This window comes from Ostrea edulis, chromosome 4 (genome assembly GCF_947568905.1).
Source record: "Ostrea edulis chromosome 4, xbOstEdul1.1, whole genome shotgun sequence".
Classification (NCBI taxonomy): Eukaryota; Metazoa; Mollusca; class Bivalvia; order Ostreida; family Ostreidae; genus Ostrea; species Ostrea edulis.
The window spans coordinates 14,538,574-14,554,759 of record NC_079167.1 but is presented as its reverse complement, the minus strand read 5'-3'; the positions used below and the strand labels follow the sequence as shown (position 1 = coordinate 14,554,759).

Here is a 16,186-nt window from a genome sequence, read left to right as displayed (position 1 = left end):
CACTTTAATCTTAAGGTGAAATTACACCTCAAATTCACAAGTATAATTACAATCGCTAACAGTTAAACACTGAAACGATACTTGAATATCACATAACACTTTATTTTTGGAAAACATCAAGAGGCCCTACTTGTAAACAAAAGTCCAGGTGCATTCGGGTTACCAGCTGAATTTTTATTGATATACTCAGAAATAAATAAAATCCTTTACTTGAAAAGTGCTGGGAGCAAATGCATGATCAAACTAAACATCCTATAATTTAACAACATAATGACAGTCATCAGTGAATTACTGGGGTTGTCCACATTCCTATAGATACCATACCATTAATATACAAAACAGGAGCTGTTCCCAGCACTTTTTGAATGCATAAATATATCCAGAATGTATCTCAGAAAAATTCATATTGCAGACTGTAGCAGATGCACCCAGAACTCTCCCACTGTTTATGTACAATGAAATTATTTATGCACATCAGTGAATTTCAAAAAGCATCAGTCATTCAGATTAGGGGCAATTTCAAGGTCACATTTAATATGAATATCACCTTTGTGCATACTATATATATAAACAAGAGTACCGCAAATGGTACAACATATGCCTGTTGGACAGCGAAATTCAACCTGGAAGCATAATATGCACTCTGAATTGATACCACACACATTCTGAATAGAAAAGTCTAAAAGTAGGTCATGGTGCATCAATCCATCTAACGTGAAATGACTATATATTTCTCTGAGAGGGAGGTTGTGACAAAATGTCAATGCAATATCAGTATCTATGACAAGAAGAAAAAGTTCAGGAAACCATTTGATCTACTTTTAGCCCTAAAGTAGGTCATGTTGCACCAATGAAGTTGAAATGTGAACTGATTATGTACTTCTCTGAGAGGGAGGTTGTGATAAAATTTCAGAGCAATACCTGTGACCACACCGAAATAAAAATGTGGAAAACTGTTTGACCTACTTCTACCCCTAAAGTACGTCATAATGCACCAATCCAGCTGAAATGCTGATTTGTACCAAGTTTAATTGAAATTGGCCAGTGGTTCTGGAGAAGATGGAAATATGAAAAGTTTATGGGCGAATGGACAGACAAAGGGTGATCAGAAAAGCTAACATGAGTTTTCAGCTCAGGTGAGCTAAAAAGGAATGGATACTAGTCAATATTTCTCTACTCAGCATTTCTGTTTTTCTTTATTAACTGGCATCACCATTTTTAAATATACAGTATTTTCGCAAAATAGATACATGATAGCAAAAGATAATTATTATAACAATAAGATGGAAATGAAGAAAAGGTTCAGTGATAATTAAGCAGTTTTATTTTATGTGGAAAAATTTTCTGTTCATGCACAGGAATCTGAAGTTTTATTAATGAAATTGAAATATAAATCTGGAAAGAAATTATCCATCCATGTCTTCTATAAAAAGACAGTGCATGGATTTAAACTTTCCCCCAGATTTTTATTTCAATTTAATTCATAAAACTGGTTAATGTAACAAGATTTCACACAAGACAAATTTCCTTAAAATCCATAATGCACTTTGCAAAGTCAATATACATGAATTAGAATGAATTTATTTTACATATAATGATACATGTATTACTTGAATTGATACATATAATAATGAGAGTTCTGGTGCAAAAATTATACAATGCATTTTTAAAACCCATTCACAGTTCAAATATATTTTAAAACAAAATCATAACAAGGCGTTCAAACCAAGATCATTCAGTTTAATCCCAGCTCTCCCAGTCCTCGTCCTGGAAATGGAAATAAATTTCATATTGATGTATTCAGCCAAAAAAGGGCAGAAAATAAATTGCACTGTATAGCAGGAATTTAGCTTATTTTAGAGAGGGAGAGAGAGAGAGAGAGAGAGAGGAAATCTAATCCTCACCATTTCTCCAGCTATAGTTGTGTAGTCAGCTGCTGACAGGTTGAGTTTTTTGGCTATCTCATCTGCAGCTTTCAGTTCTTCCTCTGTTAACTCCACATCAAAATCCCTCTCCCAGTCATCGTCTGTGCTGTTCTCTGTCAAATCAAACCAGACACATTCATAGGTTACACCTGGTATGATGCTATTGATGTTATAACATTATGATATCTATATCTCTTATATCATAATGACATCTATGTCTAGTCAGTAAATAGCTCTTTAGAGTTGTACAGTGATGTATTGTTTTACCATGTCTGATTTTAAATAGAGATTATATATTTATTGTTATATATGTTACAATTTGATGGGTTGATTAGCATTGATCATACTATCTTACATCATGCTAATTGATCTACTGTGCCATAATTATGACAGAAGCGGGTGATGTAAAAATAAGATTTTTAATAGCACCAAGCATAGCTGCAATTCTTTTTTGTCACCCATTGGATTTTTACTTTCGTTTTCACATTTCTGGATAACTGCCAAATATGAGCTGACCTTGAAAACAAGTCTAATATCAGCTACCTTCTTATGAGACATCTAATTATGCTAATAGGGGACCAGTCTAGCCTGTTGTCTTATGGGGGTAAAATTCAATTCAGTCTTGAAACCATTTGCCGTAAACCATTTTAATAGCTGACTGACAAATATCTGTATACTAGAACCAACGTACCAAACCATTAAACCTTACACTACAGAAACCAGGGCTCGAAATGAACATGTGCCCGTCAGTCTGTGACTAGTTAAAAGTCTGGCGGACTGAATGACATTTGTTTTAGTCAGTCCGATGGGACTGGATAATTTTCTAAAGCATATACTTAGGAAATTTTATACACACATTTGGCATGCTTTGATCTGTAGATATTAGACGAATCTAATTCGTAAATATAAATCCCACATTTAAGTGTTACAATATTGAACAAGACATATTGAGTTAAATTTCATTTTAATAACATTAACGAAATTAGATATGTTTAATTATTTCTGGAAAACTCTGTTGGACTGGTAAAATTTTCTGCGGACTGGTCAGTTGAAATTATACCCCATCAGTCCGGCTGGACTGGTGACATGAAAAATTAGCTTCAAGCCCTGGAAACCAGATTTAAAGAAAGTCCTGTGTCCACATAAATATACATGATATAGAATCTATTCAATCTCCCTTTTTATCAAGCACATTCAGAATTACTAGTAAATATTTTTTTTAGCATTACACCTTGTTAATGTTGCCAAAGTAAAGCCATATTTCATGTAAATGCCTGCTTAGCAATATTCAGTACTTTTAATTACTATATTGCTTTGCTCCATCGAAATTTTGATTTCTGTGTTGATATGAATTCTGTCTGACATATTATAAAGTTAAATTATAAGAAATTATATCATTTTTTAACCCTTATAATTTGCAGTTTAATTAAGGCATACAATTCCAAATCAATTTCAATTATCATATAAAGCAGTAAAAAAGTTTTTGTCCAACTGCTTTAAAAATGAAATATTTTTTATTTGATATTTCAAGAGATCTATTGTTGCGTATGAAGTCATGAACATTGAATTTACACTTCTGATTATGCCCCATGAGGATCTGGGTTAGAATAGGTCCCCAGTACCCCTTGCTTGTAAAAGGCAACTATAAATTAGCATCCTTTGGACGAGACCGCAATAACCGAGGCCCCGTGTCACAGCAGGTGTGGCACAACAAAGATCCCTCCCTGCTCAACGGAGTGAGCGTCGAGCAAAGGCCTAAATTTTGCAGCTCTTCACTGGCAATGGTGACATCACCATATGAGTGAAAAATTCTCAAGTGGAACGTTTATAAACAATATTCAAACAACCAACCACTTCTGATTACTTTTATTAGAATCAGATGATTACCTTTATTAGAATCAGATGATGGGGTCACTCTGTCAGGGTTGACCACCACCATGTCCCCTTTATCCTTGGTCTTGACCTCCTCCTCAGTCATTTCAGATTTGGGAAGGTCTGGCTTACTGTCTTTAACAGGTGTGCAAAGGTCTGGTTTACTGTCCTTGACAGCAGATGTTGACTCCTTTCCATCACTCTTACATGAAGTGGTGTGAACTTGGTCCTGACTGCTACTTTCTTCCACTGTCTCCTCTTGTATTTCTGTTGTGATTTCTTGGTCATTGATCTGTTCAGGCACACTTTCCTGTATATTCTCTGATTTCTGTGTCTCTAGTATATCTGCTGGGGAAGTCTTTACTGATTCACTAGGAATTTTTTCTTTGCCAGTGTCCTGCATTAAGGAATTGGCTCCATTTGTAACCCTGGTCTCATTTTTCACAGATTCTTCATTTCTAATCATCTCTGTTTCATTGTTTGAACTTGTTTCTTTTGATATTTTCTGTGACGGTGAAAGTCTCTCGCTCAATTCTTGTTTATGGCTTAATTTCTCTGGAGCAGATTCCTCATCCCCACTCCAATCATCTGTAATCCAAAAAAGAGTTAGCACTAAGTAAATTGAAGAATGTGAAGGAAAAAAAATATGTAAATGAAAAAACCAAGAGGCCCACAAGCCCTATCAGTCACCTGCGTATTAGTTAAAAGTATCACTAGTCCCAAGGGCTATGGAATCTAGAAAAATTATTCCTATGCATATCTAAGCTAAATTCTAATATTCATCAACAGTATTAAACAAAATGTATTCTTAAAACCTTTAAAAATGTCCCGAAAGTGCCTATACTAATGAAAGACTTTTCATAATATATGTAGCATTTAAAGATAATGACTATCATAATTGGATGCATCCTGGAGTCAAAACTCTGGGGTTGCGAAATTCACAATTTTTTTTTTTTTTACATCCTTTCCTGCTTTTCCTAGATATGCATTTAGTTTCTATACTGTATCAGCAAACATCAAGAAGTCTTTCAAATGATAAAGACAAAATATCAAATGGTGCTCAGCCAAAAGCAGGGTTTTTATTGACAGACTTTTTAAGTTACAGAAAAGGGCAGCCAGAATTATATTGAAGGTGAAAGTAACTCAGACTTCTACAGCTGATATTTTTAGTGTTCTTAAATGGATGCCTGTTCATGATTATTATGTATATAGAAAACTAGTGCTTGCTTTTAAGGTTCTTAATAACATGACACCAGAATATATGAACGTTTTTAATTTTGTCAGCCAAGTTAGTTCCTGGGAACAACAAGAAGTAGCGATAGTGGCATTTTATGTTTACCAAAAGTTCGAACTGAATATTATAAACGGTCTTTTAAGGTATCCTCCACAATTTTATGGAATCAGTTGCCCAAGTCTGTCAGAAGCTGTGGTTCTATTACATCTTTTAAATCAGCATATTTGCAGCATTATTTCTCAAATAAGTGATATATGGATATGATGTGTGTAAGTAAGTAAGTAAGTAAGTAATTTTTATTTAAAGTCGGAACTATATACAGGTAAACAATAAACATGAGCTAAGAGCTCTTTAACCGACTATATAGCATTAAAAAAACACAAAGCACTAATGATATATAATTGCATGCATAGACATAAAAACAGAAATTTGAAATAAAACAGGACGCATACATGTATACAGACATCACAAGTCATGCATATATATACACAGGGACTAGCTATATTAAGATGTGCATGCAGCACTGAAAACAGTTTGCAACACAAACATAAAAATATGGATATATACATAGAATAAATAAATATGCATACCTAAGAGACAGAGCGGAGTAAAAATAAAACAGTTTAATTTGTACATGTAAGCTTATTATGTGTGCATGTTTGTATATGTGTATATATGTATATATGTGTATATGTATGTATGTGTGTATATATCTATATACATATATGTGTGTATGTATATATGTATATATATATATATATATATGTGTGTGTATGTATATATATGTATATATATATGTGTGTGTATATGTATATGTTTATTTTTCCCCCAGTGATATCGTGTGTGTGTATTTTATGTATATATTTTATATTATGTTATCTATTTTTCTATTCTCTCATTTATCTGTCTGTGAATATGTTTTATACAGGACCACAATGTAAACTAGTCATTTGTACTAATTGTGCTATCCTGTCTAAATAAAAGAATTTATTATTATTATTATTATAATAATCATAATATAATAAATTGGCCCCAACCTGGCACTAAAACCTTACCCATAGGATCATGAAATTTACAATTTTGGTAAAGGACTACCTACTCCTTCTAAATATCAATTTAGTTGCAATATTTACTAGGGCTGAAACGATTCATCGAAATATCGATACTGTTTAATATAAATGCTCAATTCAATATTCGACTCATTGCTTCGATTTTCAGTTCGATGTGTTTATTACAAACGGGTTGGGTAAAATACATCAGACTCGGCCTGTTCTGATTATTTTTACCTACATGAGCTAGAGGAGAGACAAAATAGTGTCAAATAACATTCATAGAGCCAACAGGCATCTTACCGCTTAGCATTTTGGAAACAATTTGCTTTTAAAATTATGATTGTGAATCTTGGCAATTTAATTTTTCTTCAATGTTATTGGTTTCTTTTGTAAATTGTATTGTATTGAATCGTGAATATGTATCGTATCGTGAAGGGGGCGTATCGTTTCAGCCCTAATATTTACTATCAATAGCATGAAAGAAGACATTATCTAAATTTTTCACACAAACACATACAAACCAAGTTTGGCCATGCCCTGGAGTCAGAACCTCCAACCCGGGGATCATGAAATTTACAATTTAGGTATAGGCCTGAAATTTACAATTTATGCCCCCCTTATTTACTTAGGTGATATAAAACTTTATGATTTACATGATATACTAAATCATCTTCATTTTTTGATCTACATGATATCCTTATGAAATCATCTTTATTTTGTGATTTTTATGATACATCATGTTCACTTCATTATTTACATGGTACTGTACATCATCTTAATTTTGTGATTCCTAAGATACCCTACATCATCTTCACCTCATGATTTACATAGATACCCTAAATCATCTTCACCTTCCCAGCTTATGGAATCTTCCTTCTTCTGTGCTTGTTCAGCCCGTTTCATTAATGCTGATTTCCTAGCTTCGTCTTGTTGAAGTTGATGGACTTTATAAAAATATCTCTTCCAGAAGTCAGCATGAGATATTTCAGCAGGTACCTTTGAATTAGTTATAATTGATCATTCATATAATAATAAATTCTTCATAATTGTCAGTAAAAGCACATATGTATTCAATATGCCATTTACTGTTGTATCATCAGTCTTCACTGACTACCAATGTTTATTGTTTTTGTGGTTGTGTCAGGCAATTAAATCAAGAACTCAATGAAATCTGCAGTATTACACATCAACGGAAATGTACTTTTGACAGATCTATGAAATTTGCTGCGCTAGAGAACTGATGAAATCACAGTATCTTAAATTGATTTAAGCAAATTTTATCATAATTCCTGTTTCAAAACTTTTTACTATCAAAATCAATCTCAAGCCCATATATAAATTTTACCAGTTTTGTGTAAAATGCACGAAGCTCCACTTTTGAAACAAGTAGCTCTGAAACCTCCCCTTTCTTTGCCTCCAAGTCAAAGGACTTCTGCCATTCTTGGTATTTTTCTTGAGAACCCGTGGGTTCACTGCAGTAAGTTCCGAGATCCACTTGTATAGCATGAAGCCGTGCCTTCGCTCTATCATATACAGCTTCAGAGTTGACATGGGTTTTCACCGGTTCATTCTTGTCTTCTGCCTCTATCACCAGAGCTTTCGACAAGCCTTCCAGAAAAGATGTTACACCGGTCTTGAATCGGTCCTTTGCAGCTGACGTGTTTTCTGCCTGTAATTGACATGACAATTAACTCAAGTCTTTGTAAAAACGTGTACTTTTATAGATACAGTTAAACCTCATTATCTTGAACTTTATGGGGCCAAGAAAAAAACTTTGAGATATCCAAGGGTATGAGATATTTAAGTTAAAATACATAAAGAAAATGTAGCTGAGACTTCCAACTCACTTCGATATATCCAAGGTTTTGAGATATTGATGTTCGAGGTACTGAAGTTCAACTGCATATACTTATATATACACACACATACACAGCAACATTGAATTAGATTTAATAGTAATTAACATGGATTAGGGCCTCAAACCTTCAGTGTTTCCTTTAGTTTATCACTTGTTTCAGCCACAGCTTTACTAGTATCTGCTGACATTGTACACGTGTACTCAGCCAAGTCCTTCTGAACCATTTCCAGTGCTGCTTTTGACTAAAGAAAAGAAAAATGCCATATAGTAAAAGCTAAAGGCTTATTATCTGCTGTACACACTGGATTAAATGAATATTGTTACATGTCATTAGATCAACTTTGTTTCTTGAAGTATTATATCATTCATGTAGATTGATTTTTGTGGAAATAAAAACTACTTATTTAGTAATAAGTACGTATGTGTGAGTCCGGGTCATAACACCCTCAGATCATGATCAACCTTTGTGTCAGGTATGAGAATATTGTCTCTCTACTACAGACACGGCAATACCTATATACCTCCAACTTTGCTTGCAGGGAGTAAAAATATAAAGGGTATAAATAATCAAAATGACAATTGAAATGAAATTCAACAGCTATGTCTTATCAGTCACCTGAGTATTAGTTAACAATAAACAATAAACATTAGATTTGCAGAACAGGAAAATTATTATAAATTTTGTAGCCCTTGGGGATAGTGATACTCACTATCCCCAAGGGATACAAAATTTATAATAATTTTCCTGTTCTGCATGTTTGATATGCTAAAGGGGACAAAAAGATCTTCCCTATTGTAACCTGTTTACAAAATTGCCACTTGGAGAAACTACTCTGATTTCTTGGTATATCTAGTTTTTCAGCAGGGTTAGAAGAAAAATTATTCAATGAATTTCCATATGTTTACCTTCCCGTGATCATTGAATCGCTGCAAGGTTTATGGTATCACACTGGTAATTATTTTCACTATATAATACTATAGAAGATAAAAAAATCATTAAAAGTCAGTTTGCTAAATTGATACCAAATAACACAGTCGGAAATGTTCTAGGTTACCTGTCTCATCTACCGACACCGGAAAAACAACACCCTACACAACATTTTCTACATTTTTTTTTTACCCACAAAAAAGATTACCCTCAAATCCAAATGTTTTTCACATGTATGTAAATAGTGTGAGTGCACCTCAGGAAGTAGCCTTGAGCAGCTATAAACATATGATTATTTCTACAAATTACACAAAATTTCCTAATCTGGGGTACAAAAATTAAGAGAAAAGAATAAGGGGAAATGAGAAAATTGCACAAGAAAAAAATAATTTAGATATATGGAATTACAATTGACTAAATTCATTTTGATTGGACAATTACTGGAGTGATACTCATAAAGCGTTTTATCAATAATGAAAAGGTGAAACAAAGTTAAGTGCATTTAAAAGTTTAGTCAAACCGCAAGCGGATTCCGGAAAAGTTTGGGTAAACTTTTACTCGCCATGTGGGTGAGAAGATTTTCATAATGTGGTTACCCACAAACAAAATTACTCGCATTTGCAAGTGGGCATGTGGTTATTTGCAACCCTGCTGTATACAATTTTTCAGACTATTAAAGCTGTATGGTCTGATGTTCATCTATTATATTTTGTACAAAATTTCTTTAAGGCAGATGATTTCAATTCAAAGTTATTAATTTTTCCTTGATTACATGCTTGAAAACAAGGACATGTAAAAGAAAACAGTGAGAAGATTATTCAAAAGGTAAATATAGCAGGTACGCACAGGTAACTTGACACATGACTGTCACTTGATTTTTGCATTTAAAAAAGCCAACTGAGAGTTGTTTGTAAACACCAATTCAAAATCAAATAATTTTGGTTAAAACAGGTGAAATAATTTACGTGATATGCCATACAGCCTCATAAATACGTACCTGCAATGATTTAACAGCATTTTTACAAGGTGGAAAAAATTTGTGGAAATTTGGACCATACAACTTAGTACATGTGTAGAATAAGTTATTTGTTTAATACATGATAAAACTATAAACCTTTTCTTTGGCTGTTTGCAGCCAGCCATATCCCCACCAGCCTCCTTCTTCCCTGCTATCACTTGACCTGTTACATAAATTAAAATATTATTCTATCACAATTGACAAGTTAACTCAAATCAAAATTCAGTACATTTTGTTACATTTGAAAGAATAATTACCATTTTGACCAGAGCTTCTGTCTAATGAAATGGATTTATCTTTATTGTTAAAATATATTGACAAATGTCTCACTCTCACAAACTCAGATGTGTTGAGGGGGAGTTCGATTTAACTTATTTGTGTATGATAGCCCCTGTATCTCATGTTGTCAATGTCTGTAGCCTTTCAATTGGACAAGTGCTTAATGTCACTAATTAACAGTAAAAAGCATCAAATCGTTTACATCACAGTAGACTTTCATTATAAACCCCATTTCTATGAGTAGCTGCACATTGTATAACTGTAGAAAGTGGTTTGGATGACGTTACATTAGCCCATAATTAGTTTATTTTATAGAACCTTCTTAGGGAAGAGATCAAAAGTTCAATGTCCGACAATAAACTAAATTCATACAGTTTTCACCAAGACTCCCCCTTAAAACTAAATATAATGAATGCTGAAACTTATCGATTAACAAGTAAAAATATACAAGTATACACTCTGTATATACCTTTTCTACTGTTTATTCACAATGAAAGTGTATATTAAAACTATTAAATGTTCATTAAAATGTAATAACATTATGTGGTTTTTAACAGTCACTTGTCTTTTTTCTTTTTCCACTAACCTGTAAATGATGTCGGATGACAGACACTTACGGGGATTTTTATCCCCCCGGCCCCTCCCCTATAACTGTTTGAATTTGGATTTTTACCCAACATCGATCTTTTGATCTCGCCCCTTAACACCAGAGACATGAAAATATAATGTTTCACAATTTTTTAAAAGGTTATACATCATGACAGAAGCTTCTATAGGGTATTAGCTTCTTTGTAGAGTGTATTATTTGTTGTGTAAACAAAGAAATATGTTATTATTTACAAATTTTGAAAATGTATGGTTTTTACTGCGGCTATAAGTTTATGTTATATATCATATTTCAAGTATTCTTTCAGTAAAATGTGCCATTTAAAAGTCAAATTTATGTGCAAAATCAGGATGCTTTAGCTTACAGTAAAGTTTGTTTGTAAACATAAACTGGGCTCGGGTAACACGGAGTTCAAGCTAAAATATTGGCCTTATCCTTAATGCATTAAGAAGGTTCAAAATTTGGTTGTAAACTATAAATGAGTTTTATTTTTTATGTTTAACATCAAAATGGGGGAAAAAATCAAAAACGTGAACCAGTCCCTTTTAACTAGGCCTACAATGTACTAGATCTACATGGTGTCACCCAACTTCATCCAAAACCATGGTATGTGTCTCCATCAAATTGAAAGACTGGATAGGATTTTTAAAGACAATTCATAAAAAAAATTACAATGGAAAAATAATTTGATAATGTTGAATCGTATTAGTCTGTAAACTGAAAGGGTTTTGTTTACAAAATTATTACCCTTCTGCCATCTGTCAGTATTTTAATCTCTATGCTATTACAAAATTTAACTTTGACCTTCTAATTTTATTATTTTACTGCATTTATTTACTCGTTAATTTTTATTCATATTTTGACATATTATTTTTACTTATAGATATTTTTGATTTGATAAACATAGCAAAATCTCACGAAGACTACAAATTATTTCATTTTCTTTGAGACTATTTTGTACGGAAGCCGATAGGTGCTAGAGTATAGAATTAATATTTATTTAACTGGCGGTCACCACTTAATTTATGTGGCGGCCGCCACTTAATTTAACTGGCGGCCGCCACTTATTATCTGGCAGCCGCCACTTATTAACTGGCGGCCGCCAGATAAAATAACTGGCGGCCGCCACTTATTATCTGGCGGCCGCCAGATAAATTAACTGGCGGCCGCCAGTTATTTTATCTGGCGGCCGCCACTTAATTCATATATGGCGGCTGCCAATTGCAAAAACAATGTAATTCATATCACTGAGTGATTATTTTGGAAATATTTAAAATAGTACGCAAACACGCAGCATCGTTTTTCAAAGTGTATAGGGACAGTCGGAGGAGAAATTTTCTTCTACAATTGTTGACAAGCAAAAAAGGAACCTAAAATGTCTCTTTTGTCCAAACTTCGTACTCCTATATTGGAGGGAGGGGCTCCGTTCATTCTTCAGTTGATCAGTTCATTCATTATTACATCTTTACCATTCATTACTACCACCAAAAGAGTGGGGTGGGGGCCAATCCGTTAATTAATCTTATTTCACATGTGAAAATAAAAAGTTTGCATGTGAAAATAATAGAAATTGAACGTTGTCAAAAAAAAATGGAGGGTCAGCCCCTTGGTTCTACGTATTTAACAGTACAATCGAAAAACAATAATTTAATGCTCTTAATTGTATATATATATATCACATACATATTACTAAGCATTGAGAGGGATTGCACCCCTTTTATTTTGAGAGAGAGATAGAGAAAGAGAAAGAGAGAGGAATTGAATAACTGGTGACAGCCACATAAATAAATATTCATTCTATACCCTGCCACCTATCGGCTTCCGTAGATTTCAGTGTCTATGCTACACCAGAGAAATTTGATATAGATGAAAAGTGGAGGATTTGTACAACAATATTTTGAAATTGATTCAGTTTTTAAAAAATGCAGTTTTAGTAGAAAGCAATCTGGGTTTTTTTTAAACCGCTGCTGGACTCGAACCTGTGATCTACAGTTCAACAGTCAGGCGCGTAGCCAGACAGAAAATGGGGGTCTGGGGGCCCCAGGCGGCCCCCAGTGGGTCCAGGGCGAAGCCCTGGTGGGGGCCCAGGGGGCGAAGCCCCCGGAAGCTCCTGGGTTTTATTGATTACAATCACCAATTCTTTTGAGTATACAACGGGTATTTTGGCTGTCAATTTTCCAAACAAACGAATTCAAACAATAGAATAGACATGATGATTGGAGTTAATCATAAATCGGAAATACATAGCGCAAAGTTATACTTAAGGCAATGACATAAAAATGTAAAAATAATTTCTCTCTCTTTTTTTTTTTTTTTTTTTTTATTTAGCAAATAATGTGTACGCAGTTGCGTACTTTCGTATAGGCAGCTACGCGCCTGACAGTCGTCATGCTAACACACTGAGCTACTAAGCTAGGCGATGATTTTTTAAATGAATAGACAATATTGCTGATATCTATATTTTCATCCATATTTTAAAAGGAAGTCGGACATTATGAAATTTCTACTCTCAAAGATATTTTTGATAACTTTAACATGTTAAACTCATATAAAAGTAGATAAAAGGTTGCATTCTCTCTCTCTCTCTCTCTCTCTCTCTCTCTCTCTCATCTGTTTGTCAATCTGTTTTTGAGGCCAGTCAATTTTTTTCACTCAAAAGAAAACTTCCAGAATACTCTTCTATTGTTACTGTTTCTGACCAATAGAATTCTTATTCTATTTATAGTTTTTAGGGTTGGTTAGTGCACATCTACCTAGCAGTTTATTTCTTTGGGAATTGTACAAGTCCTATTCTGCTTAGGCCTATAAATCATTGACCTATACAATGAGAGAAATTCTTTTCTTAAAATAATCAGTAAAACTGGAGTGTTAAACTGTTTCATTTGTCACTCACACTGAGAAAAAAATTGTTAATACATTGTCACACCTGAGTAACTTTGTGACCTAAATTCAGACCAAATGTGATACTTTGCTGACCAAGAGGTGCTTCATTCCAAAGTTGAAAAGAAATGGACTTGAATTATCAAAAAGAAGTTTAAAATGTCCAATTCTTAACATACGTCGCACAACGGGCGATACACAACGACGGACGCAGACCAATTGCAATACACTGTAGGTCATCTGAGTTCACTCAAGTGACCTAAAACGTTCCAAATAAATGTAGAGGGGATGATTCAGCCACAGTATACTGCATGTGGTATTACAAAAGTAAAAAATAATGATAAAAATGAATGAAATGAAAAGAAAAAAAAACCCTTGGCCTTACTTGTTGCCTTAGGGTTAAAATTATGATATGCCATTGGCCTGAATTTCTTGAAAATAACTTTTAAAAATATAAACTTGGACATAAGTCTGAGATTTTACTCAAATTTTGACTGCTAAAATAAAAGAAAACTCAAATTTAAGTATGGGATTTTCCCCCAGAAATCCAAGCCTGAAAATTATATAATACTAAGGATAAAACCTACTTTTACTATCTACAACACCTTGAATGAAGATCTGGCGAGGGTAGAACTGAATAAACTGAATAATTTACCCATACCCTTTCAAAAATATACTCTGTTGTTACCATTGAGATTCCTAGCAGTCCCTAACTCCTATCTTAACAAAATCATGTATATTTTATGCTTGTAACTATTCAGAGTTTTAAACCCTGAAGTTTATTTGCTCAGAATAAGAGATAAAAGAAAAACTGACCATGAGATCAGTGCCTAACCAAGTGAGTATACAACCTTGAAGTCTATTCACTAAAATTCAATCAAAACCATCCTAACTTATCCATTCCTGCAGAAATCATGAGAAGAAAAAATCTTTTGCTGTGGCCTTCAACTCGACATTTAGATATATCGACGACGTTTTATCTATTAGCAATAATAATTTTCATTCATATGTCGATACTCTATATCTCTGTCAACTGGAGGTAAAAGACACCACAGGGTCCTCTACATCTGCTTCGTACTTTGATGTTTTATTGAAAAGGGATATTAACGACAAACTAACAACTCAACTTTATTAGCTTCTCCACCATCAACTTCTCATATCTATGTAGCAATATTCCATTATCACCTGTATATGGTGTTTATAGCTCTCAACCGATTCTATACAAAAGAATTTGTTTTGCGTATGATCAGTTTTTAAATCAAGGCAAGCTACTGACAAACAATTTGATGTTACAGGTGTTTCAACAGTCTCGTTTAAACTGTTAAACTAAGCATTTCGCAAATTCTATGGTTATTATAACGATCTGGTTTGCCAATACAACCTGTCATTGGGTTAAATGTTGTCTGACGTGTTTCATACAGATTGTTAGGCCGTTCTTGGCACACTGATTTTGACTACGGATTACTCCGTTTACCTGATCAAGACATAGGGCTCACGGCGGGTGCGACCGGTCGACAGAAGATACTTACTCCTCCCAGGCACCTGATCCCACCTCTAGTATGTCCAGAGGTCCGTGTTTACCAACTATCTATTTTGTATTCCTTAAAGGATTTATGAGATTGATCTTATCCTTGGACGAATTTGGCTCCACTTTTTTGGCACGCTGGTTTTGGCTATATTTAGCTCTAAAACTTCATAGTTATTTCTGATTTCAAACATTTCGGTTGAACATCACTGAAGAGACATTATTTGTCGAAATGCGCATCTGGTACATCAAAATTGGTACCGTATAAGTTTTACTTTGATCACCGATCGTTTTCTCTACCTTTCGGATAACTTATTCACTTAGCCGTAACGTATTTGCCAAACTACATGTACTAACTAGGTTTGTACTTGGTCAATTCCAGGATTTGGCATGAGCTAAAAATATATTTACAAACCATACTTATACATGTATATATAATGATTTTCTATTGAAAAGGCTAGTGATTTTAGTGGCCTGTCCAAAAAACCCACTGTTTAACCTTACCTATACAATCAAATATTTCATTATCACTACAATAATCAAAAAGGTATTCACCTCTTCAACATCAATGCCACCCTTACGAATCCGTTTATTTTGCCTGGTTACGATAACACTCTGAATTACTTGTGTCTGGACACAGACATCAACCATGGATAGCTTCCTCACGCAACAGTCACACTCAGTTTCTTTTGAGGAAGCGTCTGGCTTATTGGTAGAAAGAGGAATCTTGGTTTGGGGAGCATGCGGTTTAGCAGGTGTCGTCTATTTCCGAATGACTTTACTCTCCAACGACTGATCTGTAATGGCACTTTTCTTTTGCCTGGTTTGGTCACCTCTCGTGTCACCTTTATCACTACTGTCAGTAGCGACGTTACTGGTCCTGTTTCAACCACTCTTCCTCTTGACTGCTCCGCATCTTCCAACTTTGAAAGTTTTACTGCTACATGGAGTTAACTCTTTAGCATTATCTCATTTACCATCTAGTTTGATGGGCTCTTCTGTCATACC

General features: G+C 34.1%; 1 protein-coding gene across 3 annotated transcripts; it reads right to left on the bottom strand.

Moving 5' to 3' along the window:
* Positions 1–1,168: 1,168 nt before the first annotated feature.
* Positions 1,169–15,759, bottom strand: LOC125670979 (BSD domain-containing protein 1-like). Of its 3 annotated transcripts, none has more exons than XM_056162024.1 (8): positions 15,734–15,759; positions 9,984–10,050; positions 8,067–8,183; positions 7,429–7,752; positions 6,935–7,079; positions 3,813–4,385; positions 1,905–2,038; positions 1,169–1,767 (listed from the first exon to the last, which is right to left on the bottom strand). In XM_056162024.1, the coding sequence occupies exons 1-8, from the start codon at positions 15,742–15,744 to the stop codon at positions 1,741–1,743; spliced, it is 1,398 nt and encodes a 465-aa protein (XP_056017999.1). In that variant the 5' UTR covers positions 15,745–15,759; the 3' UTR covers positions 1,169–1,740. The 3 variants fall into 3 exon arrangements, with proteins under 3 accessions (XP_056017999.1, XP_048762398.2, XP_048762399.2); XM_048906441.2 differs by lacking the exon at positions 15,734–15,759 and adding an exon at positions 11,521–11,553; XM_048906442.2 differs by lacking the exon at positions 15,734–15,759 and adding an exon at positions 10,145–10,486.
* Positions 15,760–16,186: the final 427 nt, after the last annotated feature.

What these genes read in the sequence shown, in the direction of transcription:
- LOC125670979 (XM_056162024.1), bottom strand. An exon ending in ATCATCTGATTCTAATAAAG is followed by an intron (nt 2,039 to 3,812) that starts GTAATCATCTGA and finishes TTGATTTGACAG; the next exon opens with AGAACAGCACAGACGATGAC. An exon ending in CAACTATAGCTGGAGAAATG is followed by an intron (nt 1,768 to 1,904) that starts GTGAGGATTAGA and finishes TTCCATTTCCAG; the next exon opens with GACGAGGACTGGGAGAGCTG.